Source organism: Tachysurus fulvidraco, chromosome 21 (genome assembly GCF_022655615.1).
Source record: "Tachysurus fulvidraco isolate hzauxx_2018 chromosome 21, HZAU_PFXX_2.0, whole genome shotgun sequence".
Taxonomy (NCBI): Eukaryota; Metazoa; Chordata; class Actinopteri; order Siluriformes; family Bagridae; genus Tachysurus; species Tachysurus fulvidraco.
In genome coordinates, this window is record NC_062538.1 from 2,523,945 (window position 1) to 2,541,598 (window position 17,654).

A 17,654-nucleotide genomic window follows, 5' to 3' on the forward strand; every position below is an offset into this window, starting at 1 on the left:
CACGAACCGAAATGCAAGAGAACATTATGTAGAATTTGTATTGTTGCGTTTTGTATGCAACTATTTGTATGACTTTAAATTTGTATGAATTCCGGGTTGATTGTTTACGCAGAGGTGCGACGTGGGACATGAAACACTTGTTTCTTTTACTTTTGCTTCATGATTACTTTATCTCTGAACTTTGATACGCGAATTTGGTCTCATGCGCCAATAGAAGACAAAGGGACGTCTGTGTGTTGACGAACGGGACGTCGGTGAGTCGTATTGTGAGGGTTCCCCCCATTAGCGATGTTGGCACCCCTGTTAATGACACACTTTTGCGTGGTATCTTCAGTCCCTCCAGGATTTGTGATTGTTGCAGCCAAAAATGTTTGATTTTGCTGTAGATTTAGAATTTGAGTCTTTTTGCATTTTATTTTATACAAAAAACTACTCGAATTAGTAAAAATCACAAGAATCTCAGGATTCTTTTTTTGAACTGCTACTGTACCAGTGAAGATGTTCGACGCAGACAAGCCGAAGAGAGCTCTGCCAAATGCTGTAAATGTACAGTAAATGTGAGCTTTGTGCGAGCGTCGTGATGTCACACCACGTGCTGGGGGTCGTTTTGAACAATCGCGAGCTCTTCTGAATACCACAGAGTTTTGCTGGATTTTACGACTTGTCGTTTTTATAACGTTTTGTATTCGGTCACGAATGCAGTGTTATGCTCAATGAAATTTAAGGCACAGCCCAGATTTGTCCAACAAAAAAAACAACAATTCAGTACTATAGACTGAGAAGTACGGAAGCGTATTGCATTCACTTGAGGAAAAAAATCTTATCGACTTAATTATCTCAGAATTATGAGAATTTTTCAAGCATAAAAAGTTTTTTGCTCTGTTTTTCTGAATTAACGATTTAATTCTCAGAACTGAGATTTTTTTTTTTTGAAAAACTTTTTTCACTCCATTTTTATGAATTAATGAGTTAATTATCTCAGAATTATGAGAATAATCTTCATGAAAAAAATTATTTTGCTCTGTTTTTCTGAATTAACGAGATCCCTTAAACTTGAAAGGTGGGACATGTTTACTTCCATGCAATCCACTTAAAATAGAGCTCCTGGCAGGATTTTGAGGGATCTCATTAAATCAGAAAAACAGAACAATGAATTATTTTTTTTAATGGAAAATGATCTCATAATTCTGAGATAATTAACTCGTTAATTCAGAAAAACAGAGCAAATACGTTTTATTTCAAGAAAAAATTCTCATACTTTTGAGATTATTAAGTCGTTAATTCAGAAAAACGTAGTAGATTTTTTTCCTCAAGTGAATGCAATACGCTTCCGTAGAGAAGTTTGTCTTTTTCATCGAGTCATTTTAACATTTAATTTAATACAACAATTCCCAATACGATAATACACTCGCGGTATGTTTTCAGCGCCTAGAGATAAACATATGACTTGACTAAATGCCAACATTCCTGGATTTAGGATGGGGAAAGGGTAAAAAAAAAAATGGCTGTTTAGATGATTGTGAGATTTTAAGCCAACACCAAGAACCCACTGAGCAAAGAGAAGTGAATATCGAGAGAATAAACGACGTTCCATAATTTGGCAGACTAACCGATTAATAACCGAGTCAATCAGCAGAACATGATTTATTACCTCATTACTTTGACATGTTCACAAGGTGCGATTTCTTTCCGTCCTTTGGTCAAGAGCGTAATGTATGTTATGGATTTCCTGGAATTTCTCATACGCGACACGACATACTATATAAAATAGAAAAATGTAATCATATAAATGGGCTGAAATGGATAGAGACTCGGCGTGACCGTGACCGTGACCTATGAAATGACTGCTTCTGTTCACCACCTCACGAGACGGCGGTGCTTTAAGGCACGTCGACGCTGCCGCGGCTGAAGAGAAAAGAAGGACGCTTGCCGATCCGACCCCTCCCCCCTCACCCATTTAACAAGAATAATAAAATATTTCACTCATATCTCATGCTTACACAAACCCAAAACCAGTTGGGTTTTTTTTCTGTGTGTTTTTTTTCCCCGTATACTCGGCAAAACCACAGACCGCACAATTCTGTGAGGTCGGTACTCTTCAACACTCCGGCAGTGCCTTTAAAGTTCACAGGGCCGTACACATCCGCTCCTCCTATCTTACATGTGGTCTTACAGTATTTAGATACAGTATTTACATGGAACGACCTTTTCGCTAGTAAGCATACCGTCTTATAAGTCAAGTGCCAAAAAACTGATAACATTGGTATATGTGCACTATCTAGTTCGAATAATATCGAAAGCTTAAAGAAAGAAAAAAAGTAGTGCAATAAATGCTAAGGAAAAAAAAAACAAAAACAAAATGTCGCCAATACGTTTGGTCCTAAACTGAAATCGCCACCACGACGAATACTGTACAAAAAAACGTTAATTGTAGCTGACGTGGTGTATTGTTCTATACAAGGGGTAAAAACGTAGTGCATTCCAATACACCGTGAGTATAAGACGAGCGCGTGGCGTCGTAAAAGGAATCCTTCACCTGTCGCGTGTTTGGATGCGAGTGTGTCACACGGTTCAGATGAGTATTTCCACCATCTCGTTATCTACATCGTCCTGTTTTTGTGGCTGTTGATGAGACTGCACTGGCGCTCTCCTCTCCAGAGTATTGCTGTGGAACACCGGAACATCTGACGAGCAAAAAAACTCCGATTAGAACCACATCCTTTCAGCTTTCCTCGTCAAAATGTCAAATGATTTAAAAATAGATAGATAGATAGATAGATAGATAGATAGATAGATAGATAGATAGATAGATAGATAGATAGATAGATAGATAGATAGATAGGTGGGTCGATAGATAGATAGATAGATCGATCGATCCCCTTCCACTGGGCCGTGTAAATGCGCTAGCGTAAAAGACGTCATATTTTCTAGCCACATCAGATTCCCCCAACGTCTTAAGGTGGATTAAAGTGGATTTGTCTGGAACTAACACTGGTTTTAAGGTGAACACACAGAATGGTATGAAGGAGCCTAAACAATCGAGGCTGGGGCTGATTTCCTTCTAGTCCAGAATGTCTGTTAAAATATATAGTTTTTTTTTTTTTTTAATTGCTGAACTGGGGGTCACGGTGGCTTAGTGGTTAGCATGTTTGCCTCACACCTCCAGGGTTGGGGGTTCGATTCCCACCTCCGCCTTGTGTGTGGAGTTTGCATGTTCTCCCTGTGCCTCGGGGGTTTCCTCCGGGTACTCCGGTTTCCTCCCCCGGTCCAAAGACATGCATGGTAGGTTGATTGGCATCTCTGGAAAATTGTCCGTAGTGTGTGAGTGTGTGTGTGAGTGAATGAGAGTGTGTGTGCCCTGTGATGGGTTGGCACTCCGTCCAGGGTGTATCCTGCCTCGATGCCCGATGACGCCTGAGATGATTCGGGAAGTTCGGTAGAGAATGAATGAATGAATGAATGAATAAATGCTAAACCTTTGATGGACACTAAGACACTTAGAAACATGCGGAAGACCTGATTTCAGAAGGTTACGTCAAAAACAAAGCAGCACTTGTGTGTGTTACCTGCGATCCGGTCAGGGATGTAGACAGGACTGGGGCTGCTGATGCGGTTGCTGGCTGTGACACTCTGCAGTGCCGGGGTGCTGGGTTTGCTCGACTCCTGACTTTTGTCTGTCTGTGTACAGCTGTCACGACTGCCTGTTTTTGAGTGGGTAGTAACCGGCATCGGAGTGGACGGCAGCACTGGTGACGGAGACGACGAAATGGACTCGGTCCTCAAAGAGTCCCCTCTGAACTCTGGCCCCAGTAACACACCTGCAAAAAAAATACATGTGCTTGAAAGTTCTATGCGGTCACCCAGGGCAATCTTAGTCTAAAACAAGTTCAAGATCGGGGGGTCACGGTGGCTTAGTGGTTAGCACGTTCGCCTCACACCTCCAGGGTTGGGGGTTCGATTCCCGCCTCCACCTTGTGTGTGTGGAGTTTGCATGTTCTCCCCGTGCCTCGGGGGTTTCCTCCGGGTACTCCGGTTTCCTCCCCCGGTCCAAAGACATGCATGGTAGGTTGATTGGCATCTCTGGAAAATTGTCCGTAGTGTGTGTGTGTGTGAGTGAATGAGAATGTGTGTGTGTGCCCTGTGATGGGTTGGCACTCCGTCCAGGGTGTATCCTGCCTCGATGCCCGATGATGCCTGAGATAGGCACAGGCTCCCCGTGACCCGAGAAGTTCGGATAAGTGGTAGAAAATTTGAAAGAGCATTCGAAAACATGCATGTTCTGTGGAAATCTGAGGTTCTAGAGAAATGAAACTTTTCATGTTACAACACGCATCAGCATCTAAACAAACAATCGGAATGATTTGTGCCGATTTATTACTCAGCCTGCAATAATACCACACGACTGGAGAGATCACATGGTCTTTGTCTAATCAGTTGCAGTGAGCCTGTGCCTGCGGTAGTTTTCCTGTGTGTTCTGATGCTGTTTATCTCAGAATGCTTGTAAAGATTATCTGAGCCAAAAAAATGCCATGCCAAGTTTCTAACTTTGACCTGTTCTTGTTTCTAGTCATTACAGAATTTTAAGTCCTTTCTTACCCAGGCTGCCTTTCCAGCTGCGGTCCTCCTTGCGTTCCTCCGTAATCGGGCTGCTGCCGCTGAGCCCCAGCGAGTGAGACAGCAGACCCGAGCTGCCCAATCCGCTCGAACCCGTAGCTATGGACATGAGGGACTTGGAGGGACGCATGGCAGACGGACCGTCTGGTTTGATGCTCGGCTCCTTGCGTGAACGTTGGTGCAGCACCTTAATCATGGCGTCCTTCTCGATGATCTGCGCATGGAGGTTCTTGATGCGGCTCTCCATGTCCAGGCAGCGACGGTTAGCCATGAGAATCTCCTCCTCTTCCTTCTGTATACGTGCCTCCACCGAGGTGTCATAGCTGCTGCTGGGCGAGTGGCTGATCATAGCTGACGACGTGTCTCTGCGGCAGGAAGTCACATTAAAACACGATTAGAAACTCGATCCCGAGCGATCCTCTGTCTGGAGTCTACAGTAACGAACAGCAAATCCTACTGAAGTACATTGTAATGTTAACCCTCAAGAAATCCAACACAAAGACTACCAATATGTCCAGAGAATTGATTTACTGATGTTTTTGTGCTGATTATCTGTAAGCTGCCAACATTAACAGTGCAATTATTATAGTACTTATTCATCAGCTTTAATTTTTTCTTAAAACTTTTTTGCCTGAATTGTTAATTGTTAGAAAAACATTACTAGACTTTATCATTAGAAGGCATCGAAATCATTTGAGCCAAGTAACAATAACGGCATTGTTGTCTCTGCATTTTCAGGCAGACATTAAAAAAGTGAACCAGTCTATGGACAAGAGACTGAGCTATTCCGCACTTTGTGTGTGTGTGTGTGTGTGTGTGTGTGTACCTTTGCGTGGCAACCGATGCGGCTGCGTCTAGGGCGAACTGTCTCATGACGCTCTCCTCCAAGTACTTCTGCTCCCATTTGGTCATGTCGGCCTCCAGAGCCAAAATCCTCTCCTCTTTCTCGCGTAGGTGCTCCATCAGGGCGGTCGTGCTGTACTCGGAACCCGTGGTGTTCTGTGAGCCGCCCGATCTCTGTGCAGAAAACAGCAAGAAAGAGAAAAAGTTTGTTTAGAACAGAGTAGGGCTTTACATTCAAGTCAACTGAGTACTATTCGGACAGGACGAGATTCCAGAACGTGTCCGTCAAGTCAAGTCGTCGAGGACGTTGATGCGCGAGGGACAAACGATTTGCGTATAAAATCACAGAAGTGGGCGTGTCTTCAGGATTATACAATAAAATAATTCCACACATACCATAGATATGATGATCACATTACCTGTGAGAGAAATTCAGTAACATAGAAACCATCCGAAGCATGGCTTCTCTGACGTCCTTATGCGGTCGACTGTATTGGGTTGTACTGAACATCTGAACCTCTTTTCCCCACAGAAACTCTAATAAGAAGTATATTGATTACTTCACGGTGGCTTAGTGGTTAGCACGTTCGCCTCACATCTCCAGGGTTGGGGGTTCGATTCCCACCTCCGCCTTGTGTGTGTGGAGTTTGCATGTTCTCCCCGTGCCTCGGGGGTTTCCTCCGGGTACTCCGGTTTCCTCCCCCGGTCCAAAGACATGCATGGTAGGTTGATTGGCATCTCTGGATAATTGTCCGTAGTGTGTGAGTGTGTGAGTGAATGAGAGTGTGTGTGTGCCCTGTGATGGGTTGGCACTCCATCCAGGGTGTATCCTGCCTCGATGCCCGATGACGCCTGAGATAGGCACAGGCTCCCCGTGACCCGAGGTAGTTCGGATAAGTGGTAGAAAATGAATGAATGAATGAATGAATGAATGATTACTTCACCTCCCAATGTAAAACTAGTACAATCTCAAAAGGGACGATTTAGACGATCAGGAAAGTCACTATTAACACAGAAAAGTAGTTTAATCCCTGGATTTAAAGAGAAATTGTAATTTAGTATAGAGAATTGGATCGGATTAGTGAGCTAGCAGAACTGAATGAATAAAAACACACTGCTTCAAGCTTAGGTCAAGTATCTCAAGTCAAGAAGTCAAGAAGTCCTTTAATAAGAATTCCAGCTGTTCACGCTCTTTTTTCTGTCTCTCGCTTTCTCACACACACACACACACACACACACACAGTAACTGAGCTGCAACCTTTCCCCCACATCCCCATGTCCCATTAAGGGTCATGTATAAGGTCCAGTGGACATTTGGATTGGACACGCAGGAGGAATGGAGTGGAACTGCAGAAACTCAACATCTCCCGTGGGACAATCAGCTCCTTCTGACTGCACCTGAGCCCAGACTCCATCTGCTAAACTGCTTAACGTGTGTGTGTGCGTGTGTGTGTGTGTGTTGTACCTGTTGCATCCTGAGTGACTCCAGCTCTCTCTCCAGCCGTGTGCGTAATCTGTGCTCCAACTGCTCTCTCTTCTCACAGGCAGCCTGCAGCTGAGCCAGAGCCTGCTGCATCCGCTCCACCTTCTCTACATAGACCTGCTTCTTCTTAAGCTACACACACACACACACACACACACACACACACACACACACACACACACAGCAGGGGTGTGATTATCTCTTCATCAAAATATAAGGTAGACTACTCTACAACAATTATCCCCTAATGACTCTGATTCGATTCAGATTTGATTCAGCAGGATTCGGTTCAGTTACGTTGAACACACATCGATGTATTCTAGTCTATAAAGGAAGAATATCTATGCTTTGCTAAAATCCTGCACTGTAACAAAACAACACTTTGTGAGCAAATAAATATCTTGAAGACATTAAGCATTTCCTGTTATAAGACTATTATAAACAACTGAGCAATTGACGGTTAAGGGCCTTGCACAGGGGCCCAGCAGTGGCAGCTTGGTGGACGTAGGAATTGAACTCACAACCTTCCGATTGGTAGCCCAACACCTAGCCGCTAGGCTACCACATCCCCCACCTTACATTTGTAGATTTTACTGAAGCATGACGAAGTATTTGAAGGGATGTGGTAACCTGGTGGTCTACTGATCAGAACGTTTTGAGTTCGAACCCTACATCCACCAAGCTGCCGCATCTGAGCGAGGCCCTTAACCCTTGACTGCTCAGTTGTATAAAACGAGATTAAAATTTAAGCCGCTCTGGATAAGGGCGTCTGCCGAACGCTATAAATGGATATATTTTTTTTTTTATTCATATCTCCTGGTAGATTTTCAAATCTTGTTTGTTTTATAGTAATCACATATTAAGGAATAGAAGGTCAAATTGCCCAAATTTAAGATTTGTATTTGCTTAGATATGATTTTTGAATTGGATTCAGGCTTGTAAACTGCCCTGAGTGTCCTGAGTGGTATCTGAGACGGCTTCGCTGGTTTTCCGGTTTTACCTTACAATCCTAGCACACAGGTGAGCCTCACTTAACTGAAAATCTACCCCACAATACTCCCCCTGTGTCCTCCAGAACTCCTCCCCCTCACAAAAAAAAAGCTACGTTCAAATCCACCAGAAGCTATAATTGTGGCCCAAATGAATGGCCCGATTTAGCTCTGGGGGCTCTCCGACACAGAAGAAGCAGAGAAAGAGGACAAGTATGCAGTTTCCATTTATTTAGACATGGCTGGATGAGTGGGTGGGAGGGAGGGATTAAGAATTCGGCCATCTTCAAGTTCTTTCACGGCAGACAACTCAAGAGGCTTTGTTTGGTGGAACAAGTGGCTGTTTGTGGCAGTCTTGGAGGGAAGTGGAACAAGCCGGCGTGTTCTGGGATCGCGCATTGCGCGGCCTGTTCAGCGCTGGCCAGAAGGCCATCTGGGACCGAGCCAGTTGAGCCAAGGCACATTCTTTAAACATGGCCAGGGACTTCAAGCTTATTAAAGTGAAAAACCAGACTTCTTATGTTATTCCAGTGCTCTCCTTCAGTATGGAGGTTTCTCCCTCTTCTGTTCTTGCTAAAATGTCCTACTGTAGCAGAGACTGTTTGGATTGATTGACGGTCATGGCTAGTGGTTCGCTCGAGCTTGAAGATTTTAGCTGCAGTACTAAAGATAATGGGAAGGTCTACAATGTCATCGTTTCTTAACGGATCGGCGAAAATCAGGCAGATGTGTTCGAAGGCGTGTTATCACCGTTATCGCAGCGCTCGTGAAATTTCATCGATCTAATACAGGGCATATTCAGAATGTTAACTTCAAATTTAAGATTCTCTCTGTCAGTATGAACAGCAGAAAACAAAGCATTTTCTTGTGTATAGCTTAATGACTCAGCACACTCAGAGCAATGAAGAAAAAAAAAAAACTAAATTCCACCGTGGTCCTGACTGAGACGTTTCTTAAGCTTTAAACGGAAACAGATTCGCAGCCTAGGGCTAGAGGGTGAAAAGTGTCCACAAGAGGGCCCACACAAACACACACACACTGACTTAAAGACACACTTAATTAATGCCAGACGTGACTGAAAACATGCAGCTCGATACCCTCGAATTCGACGGAAATATGCTGAACAGGCCACAGCTAAAAAGCAGTGAGCTCACCTCCTCCTCCAGTTTGACTACTTTAGCCTGAGCGTTGTTCAGGGCCTGGTCGCGGATCTCGATGTGCCTGCGCTGGTCTTCGTTGGTGGAGCGCAGTGCATTAAGCTCTATCTCAAGTTTCTCCTTTTCCCGCTGGCTCTCTTTGTCTGCAGAGCAACCAAACAGTGGAAGGAAATCTGCTCAATGCAGGTTTCAAGCTACTGCAAACAAATCGTACAGCTAATAGCATTTGTGAGCCTCAGCAGGGCTATGATCCACAATGCGTGCAATTTTGTCAGCTTTCTGGGAAGGGGTACTTACTCTGAGCCAGAAGCTGAGAGATGGTTTTGCGGTTGTCCTCCGTGCCCTCACATTCTTTGGCTGCTAGCTGCTTGTTGGCTGTTTCCATACGTTCTAGGGTTGGAAGAAGAACAACTGTAGCTATGAAAAACCATGACATGTGGCACAAAAATTTTCTGAGAAATCATAACAGTTTATATCTTTACAAACGTCCGGTCATTTAGAGCTTATTATAAAGACACTGAGTGGCATTTTACAAATGAGAACTAAATAATTACTTTCCAATCCTGATATGAAGGATTTGAAGCTTAATTTAAGAATTAAAAAAAAAAAAAGCACTGAAATATTGTATATTCAAATTCTAAAAACAATAAAAGATTCAATTTGTATGGTTTCATTTTCTTGAAACATTACACCAACAAAACTCAACTTGATTGCCAGACTGGCAACTCATTCCTAAAAAAAAAAAAAAAAAAAAAAAAAAATCCATTCTTCAACAAAAGAGCCATTATACCATGGGGGTTGCCTTGTTTTCACAATCGCAAAAGGCTCCTTGAGGAAGCAAGGCGAAACGTTACAACAATATTTCCCACATGTTAAGTCAACCACACTAAATGATGAGTATTCCAGAAGCAAATGCCCGGCTCCTTAACATCCCGGTTCCACTATATGCAATGGAAATTTACATTTTCCTGAATGTTCTAAAGAGGCAGGGGCTCTTTTTCCCCAATGTGTGTTGGAACTGTACAGCAGAAAGAATGAGGAACATGGGGAGGAAGAAATTAGGCCAAGAGTGAGAGGCAGAAAGAAGGGAAGGGGGAGAAAAACCCTCTGATTTTGCTATAAAACTCTTGGGGCTCCCTGTGGACCGAGTCTGGGCTCAGTGCCATAAATCAGGGTTTTCTCTGCTTTCTGCTACTCTAAAGGACATGGTGATGTAGAATATTGGAGATGGCCTTGATTAAAAATGCAAAAAAATAAATATTGTGCTTGAAGAAATGTGTGTCAGCATCTTAGAGACTAATCCTAGAGATGAGGTCATCCTTAAACATATTCTTTTTTGCCGTAACCCGACCGACCCTGTCAATTTAGGACCGACTCAATCTTTTATTTTTTATTTTTTGCTTCAAGTCCGACCGACTTGCCGGTTGTAAATTTGACCGACCAATTTTTTTTTTACTCATCAAACAACTAATATAAAAGCGATAAAATAATGTTAATTATATTTTATAAAGTACTGTAAATATATAAATCGCCTAGCCCTACATACAGACGAAGGCTACGTTCTTTCTTATAAATAAAAACCCGTGACGTCATTTACGTTTACACTATTGGTTAACGGATGTCACACTACGGCCTGTGCGTTCGCTTCGTCTCGTTCACTGTCAGAGTCGACAGTTCGCGCTCGGTAATGACGGCTGCGGCTGCAGTAAACAATACCACGATATGCTAATTTGTTTGAAAAGTCATACCTACGTAATCACCATCACCAAAATTGTATTTTAACATTGAAGCTTAAAAAAAAAAAATATATATATATATATATATATATATATATATATATATTTATTTATATATTTATATATATATATATATATAGACCTACCTACCGACCCTTTTTTTTTTTTTAACTGTTACTGCGAACCAAAATATTTTTAAAGATGGCCTTAGAGACTAATCCTGTGTTCTGTAGATGAAGCACAAATATAGTAATTTGTTTCTTATTAATATACAATAAATGTGAAACTATGAGAGTGGGCACTTTAAAAGTATTGCATTTCTGTGCTAACAATTTTATTTTGCCAGGGTAAGGTTGACATTTGCATGGAATTGTCCATAACTTCTTATCGAGTTACCGGTCATGCCTGACATTATAATTTTACGCTCACAAACAAAGGTTGTAAGATCTGTATCTCTAATACTAAAGGAAATTACTGCAGGCCAGATTATACATTACAAATGTAAGGGCAATAAAAGACATGGTTATTACCAGGGAAGAAACATGCATCATGTTTTGAGAGAATTTGACAGTTTAGCTAGTCATTGATTTATCATAAGCGGTGTAGATTACTGAGCTGCCCAGGAGGAACATGACTCCACCTTGACCTGGTAAACCAAGCTACAGAATAAATGCTCCCGGTGCTCACCTCTAAGATCCCTGTTGAAGTCATGTAGCCTGCGCACTTCCAGCTCCAGCTTGTTCCTCATGGTCTTCTCCAGGGCTTCCCTCTTGGACGAGGACTTTGCCAGGTTCTCGTAGGCCTCGGACACCAGTTGGATCTCGGTCTCTAGCTACAGAGGAGAAAACGTTAAGTTTCTATCGATATCGTTGCACGCGTTTCATTTAAATACTTAACTACTACAAATTAGCAAAGCTTACCTTCTGCAGCTTGGACACCTTCTCCAGACACACCTCCATCTCCTGCTTGAGTTGCCTGTTCTCCTCAGCGAGCATGTCCACCATCTGCTGGGCACGTGCCAACATGGCATAGGAGTCACCCTGAAATGAGTGAGGGTGTTGGTAGTGCTGTGCTGGGACAGGCTGCTGCTGCTGCTGCCCCTGTGGATGGAACTGGTGCTGGTGTAGGTGAAGGCCCCTGGGTGCCGAGCCATAGGGGTCATGAGGGAAGCCGTGGGGCCGTTGATGAGCCGCGGAGTGAGCTGGGCCCAGGCCGTATGGTTCGCCCTGATGGGGGCCAAGACCCTGTGGACTCCGTGGCCCCAATGTGAAGAGTGGTTCTACCTGGTGGGCCATTGGTGAAGAATGAGAAGAAGCCGTGATGCTGCTGAGGGTGGAGGACTGAGCACGGGACAGCGAACCCATAGAGGTGACCGAGGATGTGGGACTATGTTGATGGATGGGCCTCTGGGAGTGAACGGAGTTCTCTTTATTGGAGCTGAGGACACAGAACAGAGCATTATGAATAATCCTATAGCAGGAATAAAATAAAACATTCTATCAACTTAAGAGCAACAGTCATTGGTTGTAGTTGACATGACCAGCGTTCTTAGTGACTATGTTGATGACAAACAGTCGGCTGATTCTCACCGCACATGTGACACAACAGGTGCCTCGTTGAAAATATTTTTCGCATTAACATTCCAGTTTCTATAGAACTTAAAGACAAACAGTCAGGCTGTAACTTGTAGTCGGTGATTACTACTCCTGGGATGGCATTCTTTTGCTGTACGGTACGGCTCTGCGGTAGACGAATTAAAGGAAAACAGGCAAAACTGGCTTTTCCTACAACGTCTGGCAGCATGTTCCAGCACTTTGGGGAAGGGCCAATCAAAGGGGAATTCAGTCTGTTCCCACTTCATGCTTCTGTTCCACACTTGGCTGTTTACGGTATACTGATTGTCTGTATTCCTCATTTATGCTTTAGCTTTTCTCAAACACCTCATTAAACCCTAAAGCCAGTGATGTGGTACCCTATTGGTTAAAGAGGTGGACTACTGATTGGAAGGTTGGGAGTTTGAATCCCAGGTCCAACAAGCTGTCACCACTGTGCACCTAAGCAAGGATTTTTAGTAAGCTATATGGAAAATCTAAACCACAAATCAAATTTACAGTTGATTTCCTGTTTGTCTAAAGAATAAGCAACCCTCTAGGAATGAGAGAAACTATTCCTGAACAGTGTCCCTAAAAAAAATTGCTCACCGGAAAGAGCCATACTCTGGTGGTGGTTGGTAGCGCACATGAGGGACATCGGCTCTGGACTGCTGAGCTGAGCCGCGGTGGTCTGAATAGTAATGTCCTGGATCTTGGTGCTGTGGATGGTGGTGCTGCTGCTGTTGTTTGGGTGGTGAGGGTAGACCTTTATAGGGATAGTCTGGGGGTGGGCCACGGTGAGGTCCTGCCGGTTTGTAGTAGTCCCCCGACGGTCCTGGTGGTTGAGGCAGCTGGGGTGAGAGTGGCGCACTGGTTACGGGTGCATGGGCTTTGACTCCACTAGTGGCCAGAGAAAGCTGCATAAGCCTCTCACTGAGTGAGCGCACATGACCCTGCTTGAGGTCCTTTAGGCCATCATCCTGGTGCACTTTGGCTGCGCCAAGCCGCTGTACTGCGGGACGGCCCTCCGGAGGACGTACCTTTGTGTTGGTGACTCCGGTAACATAGAAGGCAGCACCCACCGTTGGGCCAAGCTGTTGCTGTGGCTGGTGGCCACGGAAATACTGTGACTGCACCTTGGCTTCCTCATATGAAGGCAGGTCCTCAGGGTTCTGGCCTTGGGATCCTGCACCTCCACTACCTCTTGCGTTCAGCTGCTTCTCCATGCCACTGTCTGCCTGCAGTTCTTGGCCCTGTGGCTCCTGTCGAGCAATGTGAGGGACCATGGAGTGTTCGTCTCCTGGGCCCAAAAGCTGCTGCTGTTGCTGCTGCGGCTGGGACTGTTGTTGCTGCTGCAGCTGCTGCTGTTGTTGCTGCTGCAAGGCAAGGTAGTTTCTGCCTTCGCCATAGCGCATCTGCTCCTGCAGGAGTCGCTGTAGGACGGTGTGGCCTCCGCCACTTGCACCAGCGTTCGAGGTTTCTTCGGAAACGGAGGCTGCCCCCCTCATTTCCAGCTCTCGCAAGCCACCCACCTCATGGAAGGAGGAGCTCCGGCCGCGGTCTACACCCCCTAGAAACAAATCAAGGCAGGACATTGATCAAAAGCAAGGCTGAAAAAGAAAGAGGAGTGTAGCATCATCATAACAATTCCAGATTACATGAAGCCAACAATGATTGTGAAAGGAAATGAATTTAATGAATTTAATCAGAAGGTTTGCAGGAATCTTTAAGTAATCCTAATAGTCTTTCAGGAGCAGAATGTATGCGAAATAAAACAAAACAAAATAACCCAAAACTACCCACAGACATTTTCATGCATGGACAGCTGAGTGACAAGAGGCTAAAAGAAGCCATTGATTTTGTTTGATCAATTAATGTATTTTCTTTGTGAAATCATATGGTATTTTTGAGATCGCTGATGATCATACCCAGAATCAAAGCACTAACATCCACCCAGCAGGCCCTAACACCACCAAAACAGCACAGAGCAATTCCTATGGACTAAAACATGCAGTGCAGAGCAGATAGCTGATTTATCAACATTCTCTTCAAATCCAAAGCGTTGGGGTGAAAAACTAAACAAAAAAAACAAACAAAAAAAACAAACACGGTCCGACCTTCGGACTGTCAGCCCAGAATATCACAGACTGTTACATATAGCATATTGTGATTTTAAAGTTATAGTGAAGGGTTAAAGCATACAAAGCCATTAGGAAGAAACCATTCAATTAGAACAAACAGTTTCATATTTATTTATTACTTAATATTACTATTACTACTACCATAACCTACTGAAAGGCAATTCTGTGTAGCGTTAACAGATAGAAATGTAAAGCGTGTGCTTCCGTTGCTTATTTTTTTTAATCGTCCTTAAGATCGAATGGTTTCGTCTGTTGGCCTTGCATGCAGCTTGGCAGTCTAGTGGTTAATGTACCATCTACAAAAGTAGTGAAGGAGAATTTAATACATCTATTACTTTCTGATATTCTCCGCATTCTCAAGGAGGATGAAGCTTTTTTCCGAAACATCTGTGGTAAATAAATAAATGTACATCAAGTCAAGAACGGAGCCCATCGATGTACTGCTGCTCTCCGACAAGACAGACAGACAGAAAGAGAGTGAGAGAGGCAAGCAAAAAATGACAGGGAGAAAAAAAAAAATGCATTTCACAATGGCATTCTTTTCCTCCGCACCCACCCCAAAATAACATACTGTAACTTCCATTTCCTGTTGCTGTTCTCATAAGTTTTCATCCCCCCCTCCTGTTCCCACACTGCCTCTCCCTTCTCATAACTATTACAGAGATGGCGATGATGATGATGACGACGACGACGATGATGATGATGATGGAAAAAGAAAAATGACAGGAGCATTGTTGGCTATTTTGATGAACATATCAAAGTGTTAAACAACAAATATACTCAGACAAAATTAAAAAAACATTTTTTTTTGTAGTAACGACAAACAGTATTTACAATGTTGCACTCACCTAATCTCAGCGATAAAGTACAAGTAAAAGCAATTTATGGATCTTATATAATAGTCATGATCTACTTAAATATTAATTCTGAAATTAGTATCAGAAGCTTTTAAAGATGTTACAAACAAATACATGCATTGTGCATGGATTAACATTTAAACCTCGACGTGTCCTGTCCTGTTCACCCATCGTACGTCCTCCGTTTATAGCCCTCCTGTTCCTACATCAGGTCAAGTCACCTACCTGTGTGGCTGCTGAAGCTGGCGTCTTGGTTCCCTACTGACCGGTCATGGCGCTGATTCTGGCACGGCTCGCTGATCACCACAAGTTCTTCAAGGTGCTCCGAAATGCAGAGGCGATCTGCAAGCTCCTGAACACCCGGCCACTCTACAACAGGAAGGCACTCTCACCAGCTAGAACAATGGGGACAAGCAAGAGGGGGCTCTCAGAATATTCAAGAGGGTGGGGGGTCTGGAATGTGGAATATAGGGCGCTTGCAGGACACTCGTTTCCTGGCTGTGACACAACTAAAAAAGAAGCGTCCTTGTTTTTTCCCCTGCAGCTGTGTGACTGGGCAGCATCTGACCTGAGGCCAGTAACATGTCATGGTTAAGACTAGAGCCTGAGACTAAGTCAGACTGGCTACAGATCAGTTAGTAGAAAGAGAAAGCGGTCAAAGCTAAATTCAAAACACAGGATGTGAGGATGTGCATAGTTTTAAAGAGGATTACTCAAGGGGATTTGAGCTGCTCTAGGCAAAATAACACAATCGCTATGGGAACGCGACTGCTCAAACTATCCTCCACACATCGTTAGCAGGAATCGCTTTTGGTTTACTTACAATTTACACACTACAGAAAATAAAGGAGCATTTCTTTCCTTGAAACAATTATTCCACAGGATGTCTTCTGGTTCCAGGAACAACCCCTAATTGAATGTGTCTCTTTGACTTCTTGTGTTTTGGACTGCATGTAGAAACCAGCAGCCATTAGCAAGTTCCTACAGTAAATCTCTGACGACTCTGTGAAAGGACAGAACTCCACATCGCCGTTCAACATCGACAAGAAGAAAAAAAAAAGGGGGATCTCTGAGGCCTAACCACACAATCTGGGACAAGATGTCCCTTCTTTCGTTACTTAAACACCACAACAGTTTATTTCACTGCACACACATCGCACAAGTATGACTACAACTAATCACCCCGCAAAACTGAAGAGAAACGACACCCAGATGGCTCGTATCCCCACACCACTGATGGCTGACACTGGAACTTGAAGTTCCTTGACTGATTCAGATAAACTGTTTATTCCCAGCCAGAGTGAATTCGTGGAATCCGGCATTCCTCAGAGTCCACAGATAGGTCTCTGGCTGTGCGTGTTTCCAAAGGCTCTGACCCCAGAGCCTTACAGTGGTTATGTCAATGACACTTTAGAGGCATGGAGTGTGTCAGCATCGACCCGTAGGACGAAAGAAACGGGGGAATGTTTACTCTTCTGGCTATGAAATGTTTAGACAGCCACCCCTCCAATCTGCCGTCCAAAGGTTCTAGATTTATCCAAAGATTTTTGCACAGGTTTCAAAGTACTTTCAGTAACACAATCAAAGACTGCAGGATCATCTTCTCTAGTATGCATTTAACCAAGAAATTTTTTTTTTTTACAAGACAAATATCTTGCTGCATGCTTTAATAAATCAACAGCAGGACATTCGGGTCAGTTCGTTTATTCTCGGGTTTACAATTCCGTCAGACAGAAATAGCAATATGATCAATCCTAATCTCAGAGAAAATAGAGAATTTCTCTTACCGAAGTCACCTTTAAATCCTTAAAACCTTCAGCTTTGCTCTGTGCAGCAGATAAACAAACTCTTCTCTCCACACACTCGGTTGCCGTTATGCTGACGGCCGATGCCTGTGCTACCTGCCGCATTCCTTTAGGTGTGGCCACGAGGACAGGTGAATCTGGAGCTCAGCCAGCACCGTCTCCACACCCTCATACCAACCTGCTGCTGTAACCTCAAAGTCTCTCCACTCGCTTCACATCGCACGTCGGGCGTGAAGAGCGAGGTATGAGGTATGCCCAAATTATTGGGTGGTTTTACCTGAATTTATTTAACTGAAAAATCATAACTGAGCAGGGTTGTGTCCGGGAGATCCGAATCATTCCATGCTGTATACAAATGAATTTACGTTAAAAAAAAATTGACATTCTGTGAATATTCCTTCTGGTTTGGAAAAATAATGTGTATCTCACTAAAATTG

The 17,654-nt window shown here is 43.7% G+C and overlaps 1 protein-coding gene across 7 annotated transcripts in view; it reads right to left on the bottom strand.

The window, feature by feature from the left end:
* Nucleotides 1–2,050: 2,050 nt before the first annotated feature.
* The window catches only part of amot (angiomotin), a 23,960-nt gene continuing 8,356 nt past the window's right edge, over nucleotides 2,051–17,654 (bottom strand). Inside the window, exons 1-14 of one of the 7 annotated variants that reach the window (XM_027177299.2) lie at nucleotides 17,200–17,654; nucleotides 15,638–15,807; nucleotides 15,112–15,207; nucleotides 14,891–14,942; nucleotides 13,024–13,984; nucleotides 11,743–12,259; nucleotides 11,510–11,654; nucleotides 9,384–9,476; nucleotides 9,084–9,229; nucleotides 6,923–7,072; nucleotides 5,441–5,631; nucleotides 4,597–4,979; nucleotides 3,567–3,818; nucleotides 2,051–2,684 (exon numbers count right to left, since the gene is read on the bottom strand). The exon at nucleotides 17,200–17,654 is cut by the window's right edge and continues 112 nt beyond it. In XM_027177299.2, coding sequence (XP_027033100.2) covers nucleotides 2,572–2,684; nucleotides 3,567–3,818; nucleotides 4,597–4,979; nucleotides 5,441–5,631; nucleotides 6,923–7,072; nucleotides 9,084–9,229; nucleotides 9,384–9,476; nucleotides 11,510–11,654; nucleotides 11,743–12,259; nucleotides 13,024–13,984; nucleotides 14,891–14,942; nucleotides 15,112–15,138 — 3,030 coding nt within the window. In that variant the 5' untranslated portion in view covers nucleotides 15,139–15,207; nucleotides 15,638–15,807; nucleotides 17,200–17,654 and the 3' untranslated portion in view covers nucleotides 2,051–2,571. Of the gene's footprint in view, nucleotides 2,685–3,566; nucleotides 3,819–4,596; nucleotides 4,980–5,440; nucleotides 5,632–6,922; nucleotides 7,073–9,083; nucleotides 9,230–9,383; nucleotides 9,477–11,509; nucleotides 11,655–11,742; nucleotides 12,260–13,023; nucleotides 13,985–14,890; nucleotides 14,999–15,111; nucleotides 15,208–15,637; nucleotides 15,808–17,199 lie in introns of all 7 variants that reach the window. The other 6 variants (XM_027177301.2, XM_027177298.2, XM_027177303.2 and 3 more) reach the window with 6 other exon arrangements.